The following is a 26,786-nucleotide window of genomic DNA, read 5'->3' as shown; positions in this document are numbered from 1 at the left end:
GCAGTGGTGGTGCATGCCTTTAATCCCAGCACTTGAGAGGCAGAGGCAGGCGGATCTCTGTGAGTTTGAGGCCAGCCTGATCTATACAGCAAGCTCCAGGAAAGGCACAAAGCTACACAGAGAAACCCTGTCTCGAAAAACCAAAAAAAAAAAAAAGAAAAGAAAAGAAAAGAAAAAGAAAAAGAAAAAAGAAAATGAAATTGCCACTAGGCTAAATAATAGTGAAAGAAGTCTTATCCAAAGGCATGCAAAATAGGCAGATGTCTAGAAAAATCATAACACTTGCAAGATCCTGATTTGTTGACGGAGCAAAGGACACAGGGAAGGAAGGGAATGAGGCTTTCCTCTTGCAGCCTTCTCCTCTTCCTTTCCACCGTGTGGAACACAGTCAGTCACTCACTTGGAAAAGTGCTCAGGCGTGGACACGCACTGACTTCCAGGTGCTGGACCGAGATAGCGTTTTTTCCCGTGGTGTTTTTGCCTGCATCCTCTGACCTCTTCTGTTCGCTTTCACATGTTAGCTTTATCTCTGACAAGTACTTGGTACGTAATGGGCTGACATGTGGCTTCCCTGACCTCTGCGACAGCGGGGGGCCTAGGCAGCCACCTGGAGCTTTAATCACTGCCTTTCCCTCCAGAGGACAGCAGACATTGAGCAGCAGGCCGTGTTTGCTGTGTTTGATGAGAACAAGAGCTGGTACATTGAGGACAACATCAACAAGTTTTGTGAAAATCCTGACGAGGTGAAACGCGATGACCCCAAGTTTTATGAATCAAATATCATGAGCAGTAAGTCGGAGCCCCTGTTTCCATCCGTCCTTTTCACTCTGGTGGATGCAGTGTGTCTTTTACCCAAAGGCAAAGGATGTGATGTCAGCAGCAAAAATGTGATGACGTTATCCTCTCTCAAAGGCAGCCAGCCCCTCCTCTGCTCACTCATGGTCCAAGGACTTGGTGACAGGATGCCTGACAGCGAGCGCCACAAAGCTTCCAAGTCTGGTGATCCTTTCAGGCAGCGTGGCTCCTGCTTCCAATTGTGTGTGTGTGTGTGTGTGTGTGTGTGTGTGTGTGTTATGATGTGTGTGTGGTGTGATGTATGTGGTATGATGTGTGTGGTGTGATGTGTGTGTGTGTGCGCGTGCGCGTATGGTGTGATGTGTGTGGTATGATGTGTGTGGTGTGTGTGTGTGGTGGGTGTGTATGTGTGGTATGTATGTGTGGTGTGTGTGTGTGTGTGTGGTGTGATGTATGTGGTATGGTGTGTGTGTGTGTATGGTGTGATGTATGTGGTATGATGTGTGTGTGTGTGTGTGTGATGTGATGTGTGTGTGTGTGTGTGTGTGTGTGTGTGTGATGTGATGTGTGTGTGTGTGTGGTATGATGTGTGTGTGTGGTGTGTGTGTGTGTATGGTGTGATGTGTGTGGTATGTGTGTGTGTGGTGGGTGTGTATGTGTGGTATGTATGTGTGGTGTGTGTGGGGGCATGTGGTATGTGTGTGTGATGTATGTATGGTGTGTATGTATGTGTGTAGTAGTATTTGCTCCACCCATAACCTTGGGTTATATGGCCCAAAGGAGGTGGTGCTTCTTGCCATGGTATATGGTGACCTCTTAAAAGGAAAGGAGAGAGGGGACATGTGTTTCCTTCTTCCTTTTTTTTTTTCTTTTAAGACAGCAAGAAGCACCGCCTCCTTCAGGCCATATAGCCCAAGGTCATAGGCAGAGCAGTGTGTGTGTGTGTGTGTGTGTGTGTGTGTGTGTGTGTGGTATGTTATGAGATGTGTGGTCAGTGTGTGTGATGTGTATGCAGTGTGATATGTGTATGGTTTGTGTGTGTGGTTGTGTGTGGTTTTGTGTGTGTGTGTGTGTGTGTGTGTGTGTGTGTGTGTGTGTGGTATGGTATGTATATGTGTGTTTAATTGTGTGGTGTATGTGTTTCAGTGTTCATGCTCTAGGAAGTGATGAAGGCTGGGAGGAAAGGCACTGAAGGCCTTGGTCGGTGGTACCTGAGGATTTTAGAAATGTGCGTGGCGAATACCCTCTAGCTGACCAGACAGAAATAAGATTTTTTTTTTTTTAGAAGAAAGCTTCATTCTCAAATCAGAGCCAAGCAAAGTGAGTTTGGGAACCGAGTGTCGTGTCATGAAAAGGCAGTGCATGCAGAGGTCACGCATGCAGAGGTCATGCGTGCAGAGGTCTAAAGAGAAAGTGCAGAGCTGTACTTCTGACACTTGCTACAATTCCAAAGTTCATTGTCATGAGAAGTCTTAGATGAATTTCACTGTGGCATCTGCAAGCAATCCCCCCCCCAACAACCAGTGTTCCCCCCAACACACACTTCCTCAAAATAAAAAGCCTCCTTCCGACACCTTTCCTGATAAATAATCACGTCCATGCAGGTGGCTTCCCACGGTCTGTTCATGTAGCTTCAGGACCGATGGGTGCCACATTCAGACGTCTTCACAGAATTTCCTTTCAGCAATGGGTCTGTGACAGCCCTAGACCAGTGCTGCCCAACAAAAGTATGTGAGTCACTTACATTCAACTTTCTGGTAAATTGAAAAGTGAAGAGAAATAAGTGAAATTAATTAGAATAATAAATACCCAGTTTGGAATATTCCAGATACTATCTTTTTTATTCTTGTTTTGAGATAGGGTCTCATTATGTAAAGATATTACAATTTTAAGTTTAAAAAAAATGGGATTTGCTTTATTACTGTCTTTGCAGTACAGGGTGTATTTGATCCTTAAAGCACGTGTCAATGGAGTTCACCTACGTTTCAAACACACAGTAGCCACTGTAGCTGGTGTCCATAATATTAGATCATTTAGAAAAGTATCTGGAATGAAGTAGAAACTAATAACACACACTTTCAGCAGCTCAACGTGTATTTGATACATAATCACTTAAATTTGTTTTTTTTTTTGTATCAAACACCATACTGGGACTGTGACCTGGGTGTACAGGTTGTGCCCTCAAATAAATCATATCTTAATTGGATTGCCATCACGCTCAGTACATATATAGATAAAGATATTACCCAAAGTGGTGTTCCTTTAAAGGTTATTAAAATATATGAGCTCAATACTTGAATGGAAACTACTAGGTTAACTGTGAGTTACAGATAATAGGTCTCAATGACAAATGTGCCTAGTAAGCTCCTTTTTTTATGACTTTCATTCTTACTCAAGCTACTATGTCAAGAAAATAAAGTTCTCTTATGTAGACATGTCTTCCTGGTAGGCTCATTTTGGACAATCTAAATCAATTATGAGAATATATTTACAGCAGAGCATAAGGTAACATTTTCTATTCACTTGGTGGATGAATGACTAAATCAGTGTGAGTGAAAGGCTTTGCCTTTATCCTGATTTTCCTCCCTCAGCTAACTCAGGAGCATCGGCCATCACTTGAGAAGCTAAATGTGCCCTACTCACACATTAGATCTCAGAAAGCTTATCTTTAATAATTATTGCTTTGATGCAGCCAGATGAATACAGGGGTATTTGTCTTAGGTATAACTAGACATGAGTCCTCTTGTTGTTCAGGGCTGGCATCTGACAGATTTTGCTCTTTCAGCTATCAATGGCTATGTGCCTGAGAGTATCTCCACTCTGGGATTCTGTTTTGATGACACTGTCCAGTGGCACTTCTGTAGTGTGGGAACTTACGACGATATCTTGACCATCCACTTCACTGGACACTCATTCATCTATGGAAAGAGGCACGAGGACACATTGACCCTGTTCCCCATGCGTGGCGAATCCGTGACTGTCACAATGGATAATGTTGGTGAGTAAGAGTGTAGATATTTGGAGAGAACACTGATGGGCTCTCAGGTGGACAAGGTCTGTGGAGCTATCCAGATTACCACCACGCCTAGAGTGTCTCCAGGACCCCCGAAGGCTTGTCTGACCCTGCTTCTCATGGTTTATAGTTGGGAAATCAATGGCTTACATAGAGCCAGTTTCATGCCAATTCTGTTTGCGTGTCTCTGGAACGACTGGGCAGTAAAGACACACAATGGCAGAAAGACAAATAGAGCCAAATGAAGAAGCAGCAGAAAGATATTAGCCATGAAAACAACCTTTGGTGTCATTCCCCAAGTGTTATCGACCTTTTTATGAAACACGAGCATGGAATTTGCCAAATAAGCTATAGTTACTGTCCAGGGGGCCACCAAGGACCCGCCTATATCCACCTCCCCAGAGTTGGTATTAAAAACATGGACTACCATGCCTGATTTTTTTTTTTTTTTTTTTGGTTTTTCGAGACAGGGTTTCTCTGTGTAGCTTTGTGCCTTTCCTGGAACTCACTTGGTAGCCCAGGCTGGCCTTGAACTCACAGAGATCCGCCTGCCTCTGCCTCCCAAGTGCTGGGATTAAAGGCGTGCACCACCACCACCCGGCGATTTTTTTTTTTAACATGGATTCTGAGGATCAAACTCCGGTCCTTGTGCTAGCTGAGCTATCTCCTCGGCCCCACTCTTCTACTTCTGTTTAGAGACCATCCTACCTTCAGGTGACCAATCATTACATAAGCTCTGGAGGCTGTCTCAGAGACAGCATTAGCATATAAGACTTAAGTTCAAATCCTGTTCTGCCACTCAATGTTTTGCAATGTTAGACAGGTTCCTTGCCCTGACTAACCCTGAAGTCACCCATCTGAAAAGCATGGCAGCCCTTTACAATTGCTTTAGCTCCTAGTTGTAAGTTGTGCCTAGTGCCTAACCCTCAACAAGCGGTTGCTATTGGAGACACCCCAGGTCATTCTTAGTGTGTCTGCGATTCACTTTCAAAATGACTCAAACTTACCCTGTCCCCACATACATTATTTCTTAGAAACACCTAAATATCCCTTCTTTGTGGGAAGATGACCTCACCATCATCTCCCAAACTCCAAATCTCAGACCAAATGCACAACTAAGCAGATGGTGATGACTTTCAAGGTCCCTTTTGTCACCGATTTCCCCTCTTTTCTTGATAGATTCTAAAATGGAAATTCATGAACAATCCAAACTGAAGGTCTCTTTGTTTCTCCTTAATCTCCACAGACAAATACTTTAGTGCCAAGTTCTGTTAAATACCTGGGCAATAAAGACAATGATCCTGTGTTTTGATATCCAAACAATGTTAAGTTACATTTTAAAAAATTCCTAAACACCCTAGTTTTGATTTTTCTCCTTATATCACTGTGGCTCAGTAACTCACCATTCATAGACTAGCCTGGTCCATAACTCACATATGGCTACCTCTGGTTAAAATTCACTAGAAATTAGGAGAGATGGCTCAGAGGTTAAGAGCACTGACTGCTCTTCCAGAGGACCCAGGTTCAATTCCCAGTGCCCACATGCCAGCTAACAACTGTCTGTAACTCCAACATCTGACACCTTCACACAGATATACATGTTGGCAAAGTACCAATGCACATAACATAAAAATAAATAAGTTATTTTTCTAAAAAATTTACTAGAAATTGTTTCTTCAACAGATCCTGGTGTTTTTGTAACTTGTCCTGAGCTTTCAACCTTCTCTTCTGTCTCTCCTTTGAAGGAACATGGATGTTAACTACCATGAATTCCAATCCAAGACACAAAAACCTAAGGCTGAGATTCAGGGATGTTAAATGTATCCGGAATGATGATGATGAAGACTCATATGAGATTTATGAACCTTTGGCACCTACCTCCATGACAACCCGGAAAATTCATGAATCTTCAGAAAATGACGTTGGCATAGACAGTGAAGATTATGATTACCAGTCTATACTGGCTTCATCACTAGGAATTAGGTCATTCAGAAACTCATCATTGACTCAGGAGGAAGATGAGTTCAATCTTACTGCGCTTGCTCTAGAGAACAGCTCCGAGTTCATCTCTCCAAGAATAGATAGAGTTAATGACTCAAAATCTTCCCCAAGAAACTTTAGTGGGATCCCTGCTAATGACCTCGAAGAATCTCAAAGAACCCTTCCTGGCTCAGAAGCTGCCGTGACTGGTACCCTCCTGAAGGACCTCACCAGCTTAGATGAGAACTCAGTTCTCAACCCTTCCACAGAACATCATTCCAGCTCATATTATGAAAATGAGATGAATGATTCACAATCAGACATCACGGTGGTTCATCTACTTCCTCTTGGTGCAAAAGGATTGGTGAGCCAAGAACAGGCTAAGCATAAAACAGCCAAGAGGGAAAGACTCCATCTGATGAAGCATAGGCTCCCCCAGATGAAATCACCAGCCCGTAAAACTGCGAGGCATGCAAACCCAAAGAATACTTACCCCAGAACCAGGTCCAGGGAGGACATTCCTAGTGATTTGTTCCTCTTAAAACAAAAGAACACATCCAATTTCTTGGATAGGGAATGGTATTTGGCTTCTGAAAAGGGTAGTTATGAAATAATACCAGCAAATGGTGAAGACACAGCTGTGGATAAGTCACCGGACAACCCTCAAAATCAGAACATCTCAATGACTTTGGGCAACAGCACCTCCCCTACAAAAACAACAGGAAAGCCAGGTGACTTCCCAGTGTTTCCTGGAGTTAGACATCAATCTCCACAAGTCAGACAGGAGGAAGAAAACAGTGACTTAAAGAAAAGACAGTTGTTCATCAGGACACGAAAGAAGAAGAAGGATAAGAAGGTTGCATCCCATAGCCCTCTATCTCCAAGGGGCTTTCATCCCCTGAGAGATGCCAAGCCCACATTTTTAGACCAGAGACTTAATCACTCACTGTTATCCCACAGTCCCAATGAAACAACTCTTGCCATAGACCTGAATCAGACCTCCCCTTCAACGAATATTGACAGGTCACTTCCTGACCATAATCAGAGCCCCCCACATGACCCCGGGCAGATAAGTACCTCTTTAGATCTGTATCAGTCAGTGCCCCCAGAGGGACACTCTCCAACATTTCCTGTCCAGTATCCTGATCAAGTACACTCTACCACAGACCCTAGTCACAGATCCCCTTTTCCAGAGCCCAGCCAGGGGCTTGATTATGACCTAAGCCATGAATCCTACCCTGAAGACATTGGTCAAACAGCCTTCTTTCCAGACCAAAGTCAAAAGTCTCTCTCTTCAGAAGATGGCCAAACAATTCCATCCTCAGACCTAAGCCTCTTTGGCATCTCTCCAAAGTTGGATCAAATAATTATTTCTCCAGACTTGGGTCAGGTGGCCCTTTCTCCAGATGACAACCAGATGACCTCCCCTGAGGACCTGGGTCAGGTGGCCCTTTCTCCAGATGACAACCAGGAGGCCTCCTCCCCAGACCTGGGTCAGGTGCCACTTTCTCCAGATGACAGTCAGGAGGCCTCCTCCCCAGACCTGGGTAGGATGCCACTTTTTCCAGATGACAACCAGGAGGCCTCCTCCCAAGACCTTAGCCTCTTGACTCTTCCTCCAGAATATGATCAGACAGTCCTTTCTCCAGATTTGGATCAGGTGACCCTCTCTCCAGACTTTGATGAGATAATCCTATCACAGGACCTCAGTCAGGTGACCCTCTCTCCAGACCTCATCCAGACAAGCCCCTCTCTTAACCACAGGCAAAAAACAGCCTCTTCAGATCCTGGTCAAGCATCCTACCCTTCAGATTCTGGTCAGTTTTCACCCCTTCCAGAACTAAACCAGACTCTTTCCCATGCAGATCTCATTCACATACCTTCTCCTTTACCATCACCCACACTCAACAGCACTTCTATGTCAAAGGAGTTCAACCCTCTTGTTGTAGTAGGTCTCAGTAGAGTCGATGGAGATGACGTTGAAATTATTCCAGATGAACAGCTAGAAAGCATTGACGATGATTACGCTGAAGATTACTATGTGTCCTATAATGACCCCTACAAGACAGACACCAGGACAAATATTAACTCCTCCAGAAATCCTGATACTATTGCAGCGTGGTACCTCCGTGGCCATCGTGGAAACAAACAATACTATTTTATTGCTGCGGAAGAAATATCCTGGGATTATGCAAAATTTGCCCAAAGGTTTGGCTAGTTTTCTCTCTTTATATTCTCATTTTTCCACCACTGCCATGAAAGTCACCCACAACAGTTCTTGGGAGATGATTTTGGACAAACTGGGCTCTGGATAGTCTAAGTCTCATGTTTCAACTGGGCCTGTGATATTTCCTTTGTCGTTTCCAATATTAGCTTCTACACTTTAGATGACACCAAGGCAAACAAAGAACCAATACTGTGGAAGTCTGTGGTATTCTATGGGTAAATCAGTCTCTCCTCCTGTCTCACATCCTCTTACATGCTCCTACCCCTGTTTCTTGTTCTAACACACACCTTTACCTATGCATAGCTATCTGCTTAACAATAAGGTTTATGTGAGGTTGGCGTCCAATCCAAACTTTAATGTAGAAATCTTCATTTGCATCGACTTGCTAACAGCAGTTTCTAAGAGATCCATTTACTCCTTTATTTTTAATCTCATTTCAATTCAGTGTCACTGAGGGATGGAAGCCACACTGGGCTGGGCCCTGTGTTCTGGGATGAAAACAGAGAAGAATGGGGCAAGAATCGTTAGTCAACTACAGATTCATTGGGATATATCTGGGTGACTGTGTACCATAAACAGCTTGTGGTGGCTAAAAAAGGCTGCCACACTAATATTTTAGAAGTGTAATTATAGTAAGCAAACACAATGTACGTTGAGACTGATCCACCTCAAATTATGCATGTAGTGACTGGCACTCCTCTTTAGAATTTTTGTTTAAAATGCTTTCCCCTATGATTTCTCACTTAAATGCAGTGCTCGTTACTACACGGGAATAAACTAGTTATCTGACTATTTCTAAGATGAGCCTTGGCAAGACAGGATTGTAGCCTTTACACAGACTAGAAAGAATGGGAGGCAGTTCCTTCAAAATCTTCCATCTCAGGCCTAACAGTGCTCTTAGGGCTGGCAGGGTTGTTCTGCCTGCTCCGTGTGTTTGGTGATAGATGGCTATTATGCATTTGGAGGATGAGTTGGGGGCTTATTTCCATAGACTTGGGGAGATTTAAGTCTATAAGAGAATTTGATGTCCTTTGGCCTCTTGCTGAGTGGAAAAGATGTGTGGGAATAATGTATTGGATTTATATTTTTATTTAGCTTTTTATTTTGAGATAATTATGAAGTCACACAGCTGTCATAAATTACAAATATTCCTTGTATGCTTTACCTGGTTGCCCCCAGTGGTAGCCTCTTAGAAAACTATAATATACTATTAACAGTATATAGACCTTGCTGCTGTCATGAGAGAGAACATTTACACACACACACACACACACACACACACACACACACACACTCATGCCTCATACTTCTCTTGTGTGTATCATCCACTTCCCTCCCACCATACTCCTCCTTAACGCCACAGTCACTGGTCAGATCTCTGTTCCTGTCATCTTGACATTTCATGACCATTGTGTCATGCCACATGTGATCTCGGGGGACTGGCTTTTTTCCACCACTACATGTAATTCTCCGGAGATTCATCCTCGTTATTGCACACTTAACCAATTCATTCTACTGCTCAGCAGGATTTCACATGACATGCACGAGTTCTGTTTTTGTTCCTGCTGTTTGTATAGACTGGTGGTGCCAAACATGAGGGGTTTCAACACATGTGCAAGTACCCCAAGCTAATGGACACATACATCATACACTTACTTTCTGTTAGAGAACCCTTAAAACTTACTCTTGCCGATTTTCAAAGCTGTACTACAGAATGATTAATCATAGTTGTCACATTGTATAGTGGATCTCCTGAAATGACTTTTGCTCTCTAAATGAAATTTTGTATCTTTTTACCAACATCTTCCCAGTCTGCTTCCCTTAAAGTCCCCCCTGGTAACCACTCTGTCTGTGTGAGTTTTTGTCTTTCTGTGCCTGGCTCATTTCATTTAGCAACACAACAAATTTTTCTTCTTTGTAAAGGCTGTTCTCTCTCTCTCTCTCTCTCTCTCTCTCTCTCTCTCTCTCTCTCTCTCTCTCTCTGTGTGTGTGTGTATGTGTGTGTGTGTGTGTGTAATTTTTTTTATCCATTCATCCATTGATAGACACTTAGGTTGATTATGCTTTGAGGCATATATTGTTATAAATAATGCTGTGATAATGTAGCCGTTTCTTTGATGTACAAGTTTCACCTTCAATTCTGTGGCCCAAAATGAGATTTCCAGCCAGGCATTGTGGCACATTTTAATCCCAGCACTCGGGAGGCAGAAGCAGGCAGATCTCTGTGAGTTCAAGGTCAGCCTGGTCTATATAGTGCAGCAACTTCTAGGCTAGCTCATCCTGCCAGTGAAAGCCCATCTCAAAAAAAAAAAAAGAGAGAGAGAGAAAGAAAAAGAAAGAAAGGAAGGAAGGAGGGAAGGAAGGAAGGAAGGATGAAAAGAGACTAAAATGTATATTCAGCTCTATTTTTATTTTTGTGAGAAACCTCTGTATTATTTTTCATAATGTGCTATAAATTTATTTAGATTTACATTTTTTTCAGTTTTAAAGGGTTTCCTTTTCTCCATATGCTTATCAACACTTATCTCTTGTTCCTATAATCACCATCTTAACATTAAAAGTGGTATCCTTGGGATTTTCACTTTCATTTTTTGATTATTGATATGAGCATTTTATGTACTTGTTGGCAATTTCTAAGTCTTTTGATAATATATCAAAAATTTAAATATACTATATATAAAATGTATGTTACTATATTACTATATTTGTTTACTAATTATTAATAATAATGTATATGTGTGTTCTTTGCCTATTATTAATCAATATTTTTGCTACTAATTTGTTTGAGTTCCTTATATATTGTAGATAGTGATTCCTTATCAGATACATGCTTATCAATATATGTTCTCCCATCATATAGATTCTTTCTTAATTCTCTTGAGTATTTACTCTGTTGTGCATAAACTTCAGTCTGATATTGCATGAACAGAATTCCATCTGTCCATTTGTGTTTTATTACCTGTAATTCGAGAGTCCTATCATGAAAATCTTTGCTCAGACCAGTGTCTAAAAGCTTAGGGTTAATATGTTTTAACAAAAATCAAAGCTAAGACTGGCCATTCAGGGTAAAAGACATTTATCTATCCAATTGTCTTCATGCGGTGATCTTCTGATTTAGCTGATCATCATCTGACAGCTCCCAGCTCTGGCACTAACCATTGAATGATTTTGTCTGTCTTTGGTGTCAAAATTTTGCTACTATATTGTTATATTTGTTTATTAATTTAGGTACTTGACAAAAGTATATTAAGTGCCTACTGTATGCCAAATAACATGCTAAGAATTGGAGAAAGTATCATGAACAGGCTGGGAAGAATACTTGGCCTCATAGGACTTACTCCTTAGTGGCAGAGCAAGATATTAATAGACCTTTCATATCTTATAAAACTTTTATACATACTATAAAAATACTATAAGGGTTTACTGTGTAGACAATAATAATTTTATATATATATGCATATATATTTGTGAAATACTTGACCTAGTCCAAGAGATCCAGGAATCTTACCTAAGAAATTATATTTGAGCTGGAAATTAAAACATATGTAGTCACCTGTGTTTTCATTTACATATATTCATTAACTTATACATGAAGTGTTTATTAAATATTCTATGTTGGTTACCAAACAGATTCTTTCCTAAATGCTTTTTAAACTTTTTATTTTTATTTTATGTGCATATATGAGTGCCTGAATGTATATATGTGAGCTGTGTGTGTGTGCCTGGCACCCTCAAAGGCCAGAATATCCCCTAGAACTAGAGTTACAAGTGGTTATAAGCTGCCCACAGTGAATGCTGGGTATCAATCCTAGGTCCTCTAGAAGAGCAGCCAGTGCTCTTAACTGCTGAGCCATTTCTCCTAGATTTTCCCAACAGTCTTTAATTTCTTTTTTTTTTAATGAATACTATTGCTATCATTTTAGTGAAATGGACAGTGAAGACACTGATGGCATTCCAAAGGACACCACGTACAAGAAAGTTGTTTTCAGAAAATACCTTGACAGTACTTTCACCAGACGTGATCCTCACGGGGAATATGAGGAGCATCTTGGTATTCTCGGTCCTGTTATCCGAGCTGAAGTGGGCGATGTGATCCAAGTAAGTCATCACTTGAACCCTCTAAATCTTCAGGGATTTCCACAATGCCCACGTTGTTAAGGTGGAGGCATCAAAACTACAGGTAGTTTGCTCCCCAGAATTAATAAATAGCTGCATTTTTCCACCAAACACTGCTTGGCTATTTGACAATTTTTGGGATTAAAAAAAAAAAAACTTAGACTTTTTAACCCTGAAAACTGTTTAATCTGGACGAGGTGGCACTGGAGTTCCTAGCTGATGCCAGCCTGTTTTGAGCTAACAGAATGATTCAACTGTGTTCCATGGCAGAAGTAGTGGCAGCAAGAACAGTAATTTATAAACATGCCCTGGTGTTTTCTTAAGAGGCAATAAGATGAAATGAAAGGAAACTAGAAAGTAAAGATGTCTCTCTGCCCTAAAAGGGTGAGCCAGTTTAAGTATTTTACCAAGCTTGTCATAAATTGGTCATTTCAAAACCCTGCATCCAGTTCTTCTATCCTTCATATCGAACAAAGAAAACAATAATAACAATAAACAAAACACAGGGGAAAATGCCCTGCATCTAAAGAGTATTCTATGTCCAAAAACATAACCTTTTACCTGTGCGGGTATCTGCCAATTTGCCAATGACCATTTGTTCCTTTTCAAAAGGCACCTAGGGGGTGGGGAAATGGCTCAATGGGTAAAGAGTAATCACTTACTTAGCATGTGATGTGCAAGATCCTGACCTTGAACTCCTACACAGCAAAACCAATCAATCCAGCATAGAAAGCGATGGAAATATAGGTTAGTCAGCTCTGTTGCTGTGATAAGCGATCTGAGAGAACAACCCAAAGGAGGAAAACCTTCTTTTAGCCCACGATTTCATTAACAGTTGCTTGAGTTCTTCACTTTGGGTCTTGCATTAAATCAGGTAATATCCATAAATTAATTTGCGGTTATAGGCACCTAGTATACCTTAACTGATATCATAACCGCCTGTCACAGCCTACAGTGCTGACAAGTTTTGGTTTGGTATGTTAATAATTTGTGGGTCACTCTTTTTTTTTCCTTCTTCTTCTCCTTCTTCTTCCTAGGTTCGCTTTAAAAATTTAGCATCCAGACCATATTCTCTTCATGCCCATGGACTTTCCTATGAAAAGTCCTCTGAGGGAAAGACTTATGAAGATGACTCTCCTGAATGGTTTCAGGAAGACAATGCTGTCCAACCCAATAGCAGTTATACGTATGTGTGGCACGCCACTGAACGCTCTGGCCCAGAGAACCCTGGTTCTGCATGCCGGGCTTGGGCCTACTACTCTGCAGTCAATGTGGTAGGTTTCAAGTTCTGATCTCTCCCCTCACCATATAGCCACAGTTCACAGTTTCCTTGTAAAAGCCTCTCCTACAGGCTGATGGGTGGTGGCACACACCTTTGAACCCAGCATTCAGGAGGCAGAGGTAGGCAGATCTCTGTGAGGCCAGCCTGGTCTACAGAGTGAGTTCCAGGACAGCCAAGGCTGTGTAGACAAATCTTGTCTCAAGAAAAAGAAAAAAAAAAGACCTCCTTTGCTTTTCATGGGACATGTGACAGGGCTGTCATTCACAGTATGGCTGCCATAGCCAAGGATTCTCCACACAGTTCATCAGATGTGGCACCGAGAAAAGTGTTCATTCAATGGACATCATGGGAATTACATAAGTGAGTGATTTAAGTGTGCTTACAAAGAACTGTGCCTGTTTTGAATTTCAAAGTAGTATAGTCTTAAGCCAGGCTTTGTGGGTCTCCAGGAGGTAGGGAGGGCACAGGGAAGGACTGAGCCAACCGTGTGGGCACAGATCACATGCTGGGGTTGGGAGTTTAAGGAGGAAATTTTTTCCCTGCTCCACTTAGGCCATGAGGAGATTAAATGTGTTACTTAATGAGTAGCCTTTGCTAATAAAGGACAATGTGATAAGAAGTCAGCCCTGTTCTAAGCTAAGTAAGGACACAGGGAGGAGGTTGTGGTGTTCCCAGAGGAATAATCCAGGCATATTCCATCCTGTCCAACTCCCACAGGAAGGTGGGAACAATAAGTTTCTCTGGGCAAACTAGCAACTGTGTTGATCACGACAAGCTGTGCCTACCCCCTGTCTTCTTGGCTGGCCTTGGGCACCCAGGAAACCCAGAAAGGAAGCCTGTATCCGTGCAGTCCCCACTGGACACTCAGCGGCCTTCTTTCCCCCTGACCTTCAGACAAAGAAGCCTTTGTACAGCGAGACACCCAAACACAGGTGGCTGAGGACTCTACCCAGGTTCACAGTCAACAAAACACAAAGCCCTCTCCCAGCCCTCCACCAGGCAAAGGGCAGCTTGGGTTCAGATTTGCCCCCAAAGGTGTCTTTGCTAGTGCAAGATATCTGGAAAGTTTCCTGGGGTTCCTCTTTGTCCCTGAACAAGTGGTTTAGGCTGATTTCTACCAGGATCAGGTGCGCCAGAGGTCTCCGACACTTTTTGGAAGCAGGTAGGGGTGGGTCAAGGCCATCACAGGCCTACTTCATGTGAGAGTCCTCTCAAGTAACAAGGGAACACAACCCATATCAAGGGCAGAGGGGTCCCTGGGGAGCCTCCTGAACCCAGTGCTACAAGAAATTTCGTGCTGGGGTTGGGGATTTAGCTCAGTGGTAGAGTGCTTGCTTAACAAGCGCAAGGCCCTGGGTTCGGTCCTCAGCTCTGAAAAAAAGAAAAGAAAGAAACAAAGAAATACCATGCTTGTCTCTGGCCATCTAGGGCCCCCTGAACACTGGTGGCACTCCTGGGGAAAGGCACTCAGACATGGAATATCCGGGGCTGCCATGCAGGTATCAAGCTTCTGCTTACTTCCCTGCATCCCTTGGGGACCAGACACCCAGACACAGCACAGCATAGGCTGAGTTAGCCTCATGGGCAAGGGTGAAGGGAACAAGACCTGGCCACCCAGCCCTTGTACCACCCTGTCATGGAGGATGCAGTTCCCTACTGTACCCCGCACCCACCCAGCTGGCCCTCTGGGTGAAGCAGAAGGCTTTGACTCTCAAAATTCTTTTTGAAGAGTATTTATAAGCTTTTATACTCTGTTCACTGAAAATTCAAAGATCCCTCATTAATCATTCTACAATATATGCATTGTTCAAAACAACATGCTTCATGTAGTAAATACACATGTGTTTTTCAGTGAAGAGAGAGTCCTTCATTTTGGGGGATAGTAGAAAGCACAGACTCAGTTTCTTACTTATTTGTGGATGGTGTTGTTTGATGCTTTTTTCAATACTGAGCCCCAAACCCAGGGCCTCCTATGTGCTCACAGATACTCTATCATTGACACCCACCCCTCCCCAAACACATGTGCTTCTTGGCTTGGATGTAAATTCCCATCTGTCACTATAGGAGCACTAAGAAAATAATTTGCCCTTCCTTAATTTCAGGTTCTAAAATTAAAGAATAAGAGCTGTGCATGGCAGCAAAGATCTGTAATTCCAGCAGCTCAGGAGGCTGTGGAATTGGCTCAGAGTGTTTTCAAGGATGGTCTGAGTGATTTAGTGAGCTCCTGACTTTAAAAAAAATAAAAAGAGGCTGGGAAGGGAAATCAATTCACTTCCCAGTACCAAAACAGAGAGGGAGAGAAGGAAGGGAGTGTGGGGGTGTTAGTAGACACATGTTCAGTGAATGTATTTCCATTTGCCATTTGGGATAGTTGTCCAGATTAAATGAACAACTATAGGCAAAGCCTTTAATACAGCATAAATGTTCAATAAATGGTATCCATTCAGTAGTCAATTTTGTTCTCATTGCTCAGATAAAGGTTAACTATCCAAGCTTATTCTTTACTGATCTTCAAGTTTGGAACCTCTCAGATGAGATTTCCTTTTGTGTAAGAATCGTGATTGTCAGAAGAGAAAAAAAAATATCCTGATGAAAGGAAAGTGTTTGCAGTTTACTCTTCTTGTCTTTCAGGAGAAAGACATCCACTCGGGCTTGATTGGCCCCCTTCTGATCTGCCGGAAAGGAACACTTCACCCAGAGAGCAACCTGCCTATGGACATGAGGGAATTTGTCTTACTCTTTATGGTCTTTGATGAAAAGAAGAGTTGGTACTATGAAAAGTCCAATAGGTCATGGAGAATTGAATCTCCAGAAGTGAAGAATTCTCATGAGTTTTATGGTACTTTTCCTCTGACTTTAATCTGCTCTCTGATTAAACCTCAGCAGGTCACATAATTCTTGCCCTGAGATCTTCACAAGATTAAACCTTAAGTGTTCCAGAGGAGTCAGGAGCATTACTTAAGCCTGGCTCCTCAGCATCCTGGAGAGAGGCTCTGGCCCATAGGAAACCCCCTAAAGAGTGTAGAGAGACTGCAGGATAGTGCACACTGGCTGCTACCAGACAACCTAAAACTGACCAACAAGAAAATGGGCATTGTGCTCCAGATGGCAACATACATAGGAGTGGGCATGGTATCACTCTGCTTTTTAAGACACTAATGACCTTGTTTCCTGTTGTCTAAAACAATTAGTATTCACACTAAGAAATGATCATCCATGTGTCTCTTCTGAAATCAGAGTGGCTATAGCAGTTCCTGGACCCAGAAGTTTTTCCAGTACTGCTCAGCCCCACAGTCAGGATGAATATCTCCCACCATGTCCAACAGCCACTTGGTCCCAAGTAAACACACAGTGGCTTATATTATTTGCAAACTGTATGGCCCATGTTGGGCGCCAAATGTAGGCAGAAGTTTCTTGGTCCCAGCCCTGCAGTCCCCCAGTCCCCCAGTCCCTCAGTCCCACAGCCATTTATAAATAATCACTCAGAGGCTTATATTAATTATAAAGTGCATGGCCTATGGGTTATGCTTCTTCCTAGCTAGCTCTTATAACTTAATTCAACCCATTTCTATTAATCTATATGTTGCCACATGGCCATGGTGTTACTGGTCTGCTGGCATCTTGTTGTTCCTTGGGCATCAGGCTGGCATCTCCTTGACCTCCTTTCTTCTCCTCTCTCTCCAATTTGAATGTACTGCCTACCCTTATTCTGCCTCACCATTGGCTAAGCACCTTTATTTACCAACCAATCAGAACAACACATATTCACAGAGTACAGAAAGACATCCACAGCAAGTTCTATCTCTTGGCATCCACAGGCAGCATCTATACTAGGATATGAGGATTAAAGGAACCAGGACTCTAAACAGCCAGGCTACAGGATACTGGCAAGACAGGCTATACTTAGGAGGTCACATTGGGGAAAGTATCTCCATTTAGAAGTCTTCTGAGGAATGTGGCCTGTAAAATTACAAATAAATTACAAAACAAATAAATTTTAAAAAAGGCAGAATGAAGGGTTTAGTGCCCAGAAGAGACAACAACAGTTAGAAATCAGAAGAAAACAAAGACTCATGAGTGGTAAGATGGCTCAGAAAGTAAGAGCACTTGCTTCCAAACCCGAGGACCACTCCCCAAACCTGCATGGTGGAAGGAAAGAACAGATTCCCACAAGGTGTCCTCCAACCTCCACATACAGACCATAGGCAGATGTGTGTGTGTGTGTGTGTGTGTGTGTGTGTGTGTGTGCATGCAAACACTCAAAGTAAAAATAAATGTAAAAACAAATGAGAGACAACTGAGGCCTGTTTTCACAGTTTGAAAATGAAGGTCATTATTCTGAAGTTTCTGATTAGCAAGAACCTATGCTTTAGGTAATGAGTCTGTCAGAATACTGGGGAAGGAGAAAGATGCACATGTCTGAAATCACAATACTCTAAAGGCCAAGGTAGGAGAGCTGAAAGTTGGAGACAAGTCTGAGCTATACACTGAGACCTTGTCTCAAAGAATAGATAATAAATAAATAAACGAATAGTGTAGGTCAAGATATTTTTATAGTATGCTATTAGATGGAACCTCTAGTTTAGTCATCGGAGCTAGGTAGATCTTTTCTCTCCCTCTAGCATTGACATGTACAAGGCACACTTCTTATATATGTGGCCTTACTTCTAGGAGAAGTTCAATAATAATAAATATGTTGAGAAACAAGTAGGCAAATAATGATTTACAATTTGTTCTAAAATCCCACCCACTAATTATGGAATCTGTTTTTCATAAAAACATTTAAAGATTTTTTTAAATTCAAATATAAAAGAAATTCTGTTAAATAGAGTTCAGTTGACTTAGATAGCTATTAGGCAGATTGCAAATAGAGCTCCCCTTTCCCCTTCTCTCCCCTCCTCTGCTCTCCCCTCCCCTACCTTCCCCTTTCCCTTCCCTTCCCTTCTCTTCCCTTCCCTTCCCTTCTCTTCCCTTCCCTTCCCTTATCTTCTCCCATCTCTAGGCCTCTCAGCCCTGAAGTTTGCTTGAATGAGCAGGAAGTACCCTTTAGGGACCCCCTCAGCCTAGTAAGACAGCACAGGCTGCAGAATCAGACAGGCTGTCTCTTGGCCATACCCTTTGCTTGAGGAGCATCCTCTAGGAAATGCTCCCTGATTTCCTCAAAAAAGCCATATACATTTGTTATAGCTTCGGTCCTAAACACATTGCTGTCTAGTTCTTGGACATTTGGTGATCCCAATGTGTAGTATTTATCAAGGTATGTGACAAGCAGACCTCTGGAGCTCCCCAGGCCCTAGCTTAGTGCCTGGCTTTCATGGCATGTGCTCAGGAGATATATGAAATAGTGAACAAATGAACAAGTCTTCATATTCATCTCCATCTATCAAATGTCCATTGAGCATGTCTGTTGAAAATCTCTGCTCCCATATCCTGGTGCAGTCGCTGAATAACACTGACGTAATGATCACTCCCAATGCCCTTCACTCTTACTACATCTAATTCTTTAACAGAAACTGAAGCACAGGGGTGAGAGCTGATGTTCAAGTATGCAGGTAGGCTTGATATGATCTGACAAGTGCCAAAATAATTTCACCTCCTCCCCCTCCAAGTTTTCTTGACTGGTTTCTGAAATCCTACAGCAATCCCTTGAAGGGGAAGAGAATTCTTCCCTTGCTTCTTTTCAAGTCAAGTATTTGGTAGCACCAAGCTTTATCATTAATTTGTGTGTGTGTGTGTGTGTGTGTGTGTGTGTGTGTGTTATGTTTTTTAGGTGATTGAGGTTATTAGGTGCTTTAAGCACACACACACACACACACACACACACACACACACACGGTGGTATTGTGCCCCAGGATAAGACAAGAAGACCTTGAGTTCAAGATCACCTTGAGCTAAAGAGAGAGTTCCAGGCTGGCCTGGGGTATACACCAAGACCCCATCTAAAACAAACAAAATTCACCTATTTTGCTAAAGGGAAGGTAGATACAACATGGCAATCTTAGACTCTTCCTGAGAGGTGAGTAGAGGAGTAGTCATATCAAGGAGAGTGTGACACACTGTTACCCAGGGTTTTTTTTTTTATCTGCCATTTTCATTTTCAGCAGCAAAGGAGCACTTATACTATCAATGTGAAGAGCAAATTGGCAAAGCCTTAAGCAGGAGAGGGACAAAATCTGTGGGAAAGAGAGAAAAACTGCTCAATAATGTAGCTGACCCACACTTTGGTAGATGTTTGTGAAATAGCCTAAGGATTTGGAAGTTCTAATTCAGCCTCGTATTGGTTCTACGAAACCACGAAGGGCCCTTTCTCTACTTGGGTAGGCCTAGGAATGCCCAGTAATGAGGAAGATGGGTGGTGATTGGGTGGCTTACCCGTCTCCTCCTTGTGCATACAAGTCTTTAATTGATTACAGCTCTCTTTCATTTCAGCCATCAATGGGATGATCTACAACCTGCCTGGCCTGAGAATGTACGAGCAAGAGTGGGTGAGGCTCCACCTGCTGAACATGGGCGGCTCCCAAGACATTCATGTGGTTCACTTCCATGGCCAGACCCTGCTGGATAATAGCACCAAACAGCACCAGTTAGGGGTCTGGCCCCTTCTGCCTGGTAAAGATCTGGGCAAATGGAAGAGGTCCCTGCTAAGAACTAGCAGAACAGGGCACCTGTAACTTCCTCTCCTTGTCTCCTTGTACATCTTCTGTTGAAGGGAAGTTTCTGATCTAGATGCCAAGGCAAAGCTTTGTTTCTATGTAATATACATACAGAGCACAACCCAGATCTCGTATGAGCTGTGTATAGGCACCTCATAAGACAGATGTGTGACCCCATTTGGGTCTTCAGAGATTCTGTGCCTCATGCAGTTTCTCCTGGGCATCTGTGTGTCATAAGAATCAGATCTCAGTCTATGACAAATAACTCACCAAGGCACAAAGAAACTATTGCTGTTGGGAGGTTGATTAGGAACTTAAACTGAGCTCTTCTGGATTCTTGAATTCCGCTTCTGAAACCTTCCCTCTAACCTTTTTGAGTAAGTAATTATGGGAATCATGATCTTGAACTGATTCACGACTCTGTTTGGAAAGCAAGATCCTTTTAATGACTGTAAAAGCTAACAGAGGTATTTAGAGCTATTCACGTGACTGTGTGATGATTAATGTAGATCTAAAGAAATGGGAAGCATCAGGAAAGATTTTTGTTCTGTCACAGAGTTGTTTGTAGAAAAATATGTTAGTGAATGGAGTTATTAGGGCGAGGTGCCACAGAAGAACCCAGGATTCTGTTAGTGAATGGAGTTATGAAGGCAAGATGCCACGAAAGAACCCAGGACAATGGTTAAGATGCACATCTACTGAGACTTTACTCTCAGAGACTTTGCAAAAGTATAGATCACGGGGAGAAGACCCAGGATTCTGCATCTCTTACAAGCAGCTGCCCTCCCATACAAACTGTCTGAGGAACTAATGAAAGCCAATCCCTTCACAAGAGTTGGGGTGCATAAGTCATTGTGTGAATTGGTCTCATATATTGACATGGAGGTCCAGATGAGTCTGTTTTACTAAATAGAGGGAGAAATGGCTTCTTGTTTGGTTCTTGAATGCCACTTCCTAAGAGATCTAGGGAAGAAAAAAAAGCTGTTTTGTTTAATCTCAGAGGCAGAATAGACCAGGCCAAATTCATGCCATCTTTTCACCAAGTGTTAACAAGAGAGTGGTTTGTTGCATAAGCATGAAAGGTGGCCTGAGAAGCTAAGGTTGATATTCTTCATAAATCTTCAAACCAAAATAACAAATTTCAGAAAGGAACATGAGAGATCTGATTCACTGTGTTTGAGATGGATAGCCATCAGCTGTTAATTTTTACTCACAATCTGAGGCATGGTTATAAATTATAATCAACAGAATTTAAGTGTAGGATCAAATGGAAGAGAGTGACACTAAGTGTTGATATAAATAAACAGAAGTTTTAGAAACCTTTTCCTTCTTCTGAAACAATTTATATATGTTTTATCCAAGTATGTACACTTTCAAGAGAATTTGAAACCATAAGGAAAGGATATTTTTAGTCATTGCATATTAAAAAGAAAAAGAAAACATTATTATAAAGCTGAGTGATAAGTCATTCAAAGTCATTTTGAAACTTGAAGCTATGTATTTGAATTGTATAGGGACTAATTTATAACAATATGTTCAGATACATGAAGATTCCTTTTTAAGGAGGACTGGTAGGCTTTTTTTTTTTTTTTTAATCTCTGGGCGATTTATTTTAGCAATTTCTCTTTTGTTATTTATCTGTTTGATGGTTTGTTTGCTCCAAATAAAGTCCATGTATCCCTAAGCAGCGACAGATGGCCTTGAACCCCTGATCCTTCTTCCTTCTCCTTCTGAGCACTTTGATTAGAGGCACGCACTGGGGTGCCCAGTTTATAGGGTTCTTGGTCGAGCTCAGAGCGTTGTGAATTCTAAGCAAGCATTCTGACTGAGTACCTCCCATGCTTAGGTTTGTAATTTGCTGGTGTTGCAACTATCATCTGATTCATTTTCATTTGAATGGCCTCAAGAGAAAAGAATCACTCTTAAATTCTCCTCTGCAGCTTCTCATGACTTTAAGGCCCTTAGAGAATTCCACCACAGTATTAGTTTGATAATCATTGCGTTTATAATTTTTCTTTCACTCTTTGATAATCGTCGAGTTTGTAAGTTTTCTTTCACTCTCTATTTTAGGTTCATTTAAAACTCTCGAAATGAAGGCATCAAAGCCTGGCTGGTGGCTCCTGGACACGGAGGTTGGAGAAAACCAGAGAGCGGGCATGCAAACGCCCTTTCTCATCATAGACAAAGGTATCACCCATGTGGTATTTGCTGGTGAGGGGATGCCTGATAATAGAATGTTTCCAGTTTCCAAATATGTGATTCTTACAAATGTCTGATTCTCATCACTCTGTTGTGACAATGACAAAATGGGCTTTTTCTCTGGCCATTAAAAACATAACAATTTATCTATAAAATCCTAACAAATGGGTCAAGTATTTCATGACTGGGGAAACCAACAGAAAGTGTACTTCCTCATGATTTTTGACCCAGGGGAAAGTATATGTAAGAAAATCTTCAAGTTCCTAGAGTACAGCAGAAAGAGAAACCAGGATTCTGTAGTAACAGGTAGTCCAACCATCCCTCCATTGTCAAGCCTTGCCAATCATCTGTTGACTACCAAACACTGTGCTCACATCCAGGTACCCACTAGCTGGCATTTCCTTCCTTGAGCAAGATGTAAATAACCTTGTAATCTCTAGGTCAATGACCAAGAGTACAGTCTTATGAATAATAGTGCTTAATATCAATGATTTGTTTGAAAATCCAACCAGATAAAAATATATATTTTTTTACTCACAAGTTTCTAAAACTTCTGTTTATTTGTATCAACACTTAGTGTCACTCTCTTCCATTTGATCAGCTTAAAAATATTTTTTAAGACTCCAGTTATTTTCTCCTGTGGTAGTCACTATTTTAATAAACACCAATCTCGCTGAGTGCTTATCACTTTCTAATCAGGTATATTAAAGTCACTATCATGAAAGGTACACCATGAAGGTTTTTCTTGTTATATATATTTTCTAAGCAAAAATTATTGCTTTTTGTTTTTGTTTTTCATAGAGTGTAAGATGCCAATGGGACTGAGCACTGGTATCATATCTGATTCACAGATCAAGGCTTCAGGACATCTAAGTAAGTAGTAATATAATAGCCTGTGACTGGCGATACCTACACTGTGCAGTATGCAGCTCATAAAGCCATATATGATAACCTGACCCTGGGCCAGTTCCTCTCTCTAGGCTTCCATCTGCCACAGCTTTAATGAAATAGCTCCATTTGTGGTTCTCCTCAGGTAGAGGAAGAAATATAGCAGGAGCTAAAATCCTATTAATACAATTATCATTTCCACTCCGTTTGATGTGTAGTTCCCAAGGAGTCTTCTCTAGGAAACACCAAGAACTTAGCATTACTGATGTCTCTACCTAGGTAGCCCATAACTCTGCAGGGATTTGGCAGGAAGTAAATAGCTTAATCTTATGACCTTGTGATCATTTCCCAAACTCCATTTATCTTGCCTAGATTGGCTCACACACATAAACTTCAGCCAGAATCACAGGGTTTTATCATCCAGGAAAGACGGTCCTAATGCTTATGCTAGCCATTCATCTAGTCAAGAAATGTTATGATCAAAACATCTCTTAAATTTATTCATTCTGCCCCAAATCCCTTCCTGAGATCTAGAGGTCATCATCAAGAGCATAATGAGGCTCCCACAGATTCCTCCCAAATCTTCCTGTTTGTAGGCACATTCAGCAGTAGCCATATCAACAGAACTGAGAAAACACAAACATGACCTGTGCGCAAGAAAGGGTGGATGATGGTTTACAGCTGGCTAAACATGGTCTGGAGCCAAGGTTTCATCACTGAGGACTGGCTTGGTAGCTCATGCCCATGCCACCTGCCTAGTCTCCTAACTATAGCACAGATCCTCCAGGGATCTGCTTCTTTGCTGGACTAAACTTACTTGAGAAATTGGTACTTTTCTATTAAAAAAAAAAAACACTTCAAGCTAGACATGGTAGTCCATGATTAAGGTAGAAATACTGTGAGCTTGAGTCTAGCTTAGGCTATATAACAAGGCCTTCTCTCAAAAAATAAATAAATTCATAATTCCCTTTTTTCTTTTTTTTGAATTTAGGTTATTGGGAGCCCAAGTTAGCACGATTAAACAATGGTGGCTCATACAATGCTTGGAGTATAGAAAAATCTACATTAGATTTTGCCTTTCAATCTTGGATCCAGGTATGTCTTACTAACCTGAGAAGACTGACTGCTACTATGACAAAAATGGCAGTGAGTTGGTAGTTTCTTGCAATGGCATCAAAGGAAAGAGCACTCCGTGGTGGTAGGGACCATTCTCAGTACTTTGCTTCCTCGTATCAACCCTGAGAGGTGACTTTAGTGATTTTCCATCTAAGAAAGAAAAACCCAGGCAACGGTGTCAACTACTTTCCTAAAGTAAAGCACACCCGTGCCTCAAATGACACTCAAGTTCAGATGCGCTTTGCCCTTACTATGGACCGTACCTCACCATTGTGTGAGTTTGCTAAGACCTTGGGCATTGTCCAGTGCTAATGAAAGCTGATTATAGCATGGGTTATGACAAGGTGTGACTCACTGACAAGGATGGTTCTGTTTACTGACTTGGCTGTATTGCAGGTGGACATGCAGAAGGAAGTTGTAGTCACAGGAATACAAACCCAAGGTGCTAAACACTACCTAAAGTCTTGCTTTATCACGGAATTCCATGTGGCTTACAGCTCTGACCAAACCAGCTGGCAGATCTTCAGAGGGAACAGCACAAAGAATGTGATGGTTTGTGCATGTATTTCTGGCTAAGTCTTAAGACTCACCCTGGGGTTTCTAGTATCCTTTACAATTGTATTTCAGGGCGTTTGAAATGTGAATGGTTTTCTAAGGGTCCTGGGAAGTAAAATGGCAATGTGTGATAAGTCTGTATATTGCAAATTAAAAGGATACATGGGGCTACTAAAACTTCAAATCTCCACAAAACTTGAGAGGAAAAACTCATTTAAGCAAGCACCCCTACAAAGTACTGTCAGGTGGTATATACCAGAGTGTCTGCCCTTGATCAGCACACAACCTATCTAGAAACTGCCCTCCAAGAGTTTTGATTTCACTATCGTATTTTATTCTGTTCTTTATCTAACATGCCTTAATTTATGGTGATTATGATTACTCAGGGAGGCTCTGAGGCAGTGTGATTTTCAAGCTGCTTTAAAGGACATGCCTGAGGACTGGTGTACTCCTGCCTGGTCCTCCATGAGCCCAGCCAAGAGTCCTAGATCATCCCCTCGTTTCCAGCCTCCTCCCCAAAGAAAAATATCCAAATACAGAGAGCCTGTCTGCCATCCTTAGACCGACCACCTTGAATCTGTTTCTATTGATAATTTATGTGAACCATTTGCCATTTGCTACTTTTTCCTTTGCTATCTCAGCTATTTCTAATAGTGACACATTTGTAATGTAACTTAGATCAAAATCACTAAAAATCTTAAATTACGGTGCTTATAAACCAGTAGCGGGAGAGAAAACACAGATAGCAGTTGATATCATACTTAAAGTATTTTCACATGCGTATTTGTGAGGAACTTCTGTGTGTGGTTTGATTGTTTTGTGCTGTTTCTAATTTTAATACCACAACAATAGAAGACTTGTGAAGTAAATCAAGGAGCATTCTCTTCCCTTCAGTGCTTAGGATGAGATTTCTAAAATGGGTTTAATTCCTTCATTTGGCAGAAATCACCCACAAATCCACCTGAACCTGAAAAACCTCTCTGTGGGAAATTCAAAATTTTAAAATTCAATTTCTTTCATTAATAGTTTGAAGATTAATCAAATTGTCTATTTTATATTGGGCGAGTTGTGATACTTCCTGAGGCTCTTAAAATATGACTTGGCCCCTTTCCTCTAAGTTATTGGTCACGTGTGTAGACTCTGTGGTATCAATTGTCCTCAGACGTCCTCCCGACATTCGCAGGGGCTGGAGCAACATTGCCTGTCTCATCTCTGATATCATAATTTTTCTCTTCTTTTACTTTCGGGTCAGTCCTGCTGTGGCTTTGTCAGTTCGTTTTTCATTGTCTTCAAGCACCAGTTCCTTTATTGATTTCCTTCTGCTGTTAATTATGTTCAGTCTTACTGATGCCTACTCTTGGCTTCCATTTTAGCTGGGCAGTTTCTGGTACTTCTGAGTCAGGGAAAGGGAGGTGGGGCAAGGCCTGGTGACTGCCAGGTAGGGGGTCAGAGTCCAGGTTCTCACTGGGCACCTTAGAAGGCATTATTGTTCTCGGCTGCTAGGGAGGAGTAGAGTTCCACATTGGCTTCTCTTGACAATGCTGAGGGGTCGGTTTGTTTGTGTGTTTGTTTGTTTGTTTGTTTGGTTTTCGAGACAGGGTTTCTCTGTGTAGTTTTGGTGCCTGTCCTGGATCTCACTCTGTAAACCAGGCTGGCTTTGAACTCACAGAGATCTGCCTGGCTCTGCCTCCTGAGTGCTGGGATTAAAGGCATGCGCCACCACTGCCCGGCTGAGGGATCCTTATTAGGACCTGCAGAGACAACATCCTGGGCTCCTACTTTGGCCTTCTCTAATACCCTAGGATGGTTCTAGTTCCTCATCAGTCCCAGGAACCCTTCAAGTCTAACCCTTCATTACAACTGTTACTCCTGTGCTGGAGTTTGTCTGGGTTTTGTTTCTTTTTCTGTGATAGTTGGCTGGTATTCAGCAGTTATCTAGAGAGATTGTTGCCCTCTTCATCT

The 26,786-nt window shown here is 41.9% G+C and overlaps 1 protein-coding gene across 1 annotated transcript in view; it reads left to right on the top strand.

The window, feature by feature from the left end:
• The window catches only part of F5 (coagulation factor V), a 69,313-nt gene that overhangs the window by 36,435 nt on the left and 6,092 nt on the right, over positions 1 to 26,786 (top strand). Inside the window, exons 11-21 of the mRNA XM_059280942.1 lie at positions 639 to 789; positions 3,581 to 3,793; positions 5,554 to 7,996; positions 11,939 to 12,113; positions 13,169 to 13,405; positions 16,045 to 16,252; positions 19,843 to 20,022; positions 22,137 to 22,253; positions 23,067 to 23,138; positions 24,145 to 24,248; positions 24,666 to 24,821. Of these exons, the coding sequence (XP_059136925.1) occupies positions 639 to 789; positions 3,581 to 3,793; positions 5,554 to 7,996; positions 11,939 to 12,113; positions 13,169 to 13,405; positions 16,045 to 16,252; positions 19,843 to 20,022; positions 22,137 to 22,253; positions 23,067 to 23,138; positions 24,145 to 24,248; positions 24,666 to 24,821 (4,056 nt within the window). The remainder of the gene's footprint in view (positions 1 to 638; positions 790 to 3,580; positions 3,794 to 5,553; positions 7,997 to 11,938; positions 12,114 to 13,168; positions 13,406 to 16,044; positions 16,253 to 19,842; positions 20,023 to 22,136; positions 22,254 to 23,066; positions 23,139 to 24,144; positions 24,249 to 24,665; positions 24,822 to 26,786) is intronic.

Source organism: Peromyscus eremicus, chromosome 15 (genome assembly GCF_949786415.1).
Source record: "Peromyscus eremicus chromosome 15, PerEre_H2_v1, whole genome shotgun sequence".
In the NCBI taxonomy this organism is placed as follows: Eukaryota; Metazoa; Chordata; class Mammalia; order Rodentia; family Cricetidae; genus Peromyscus; species Peromyscus eremicus.
Note: the sequence above shows the minus strand (reverse complement) of the source record. Positions and strands in the feature narration are given on the sequence as shown.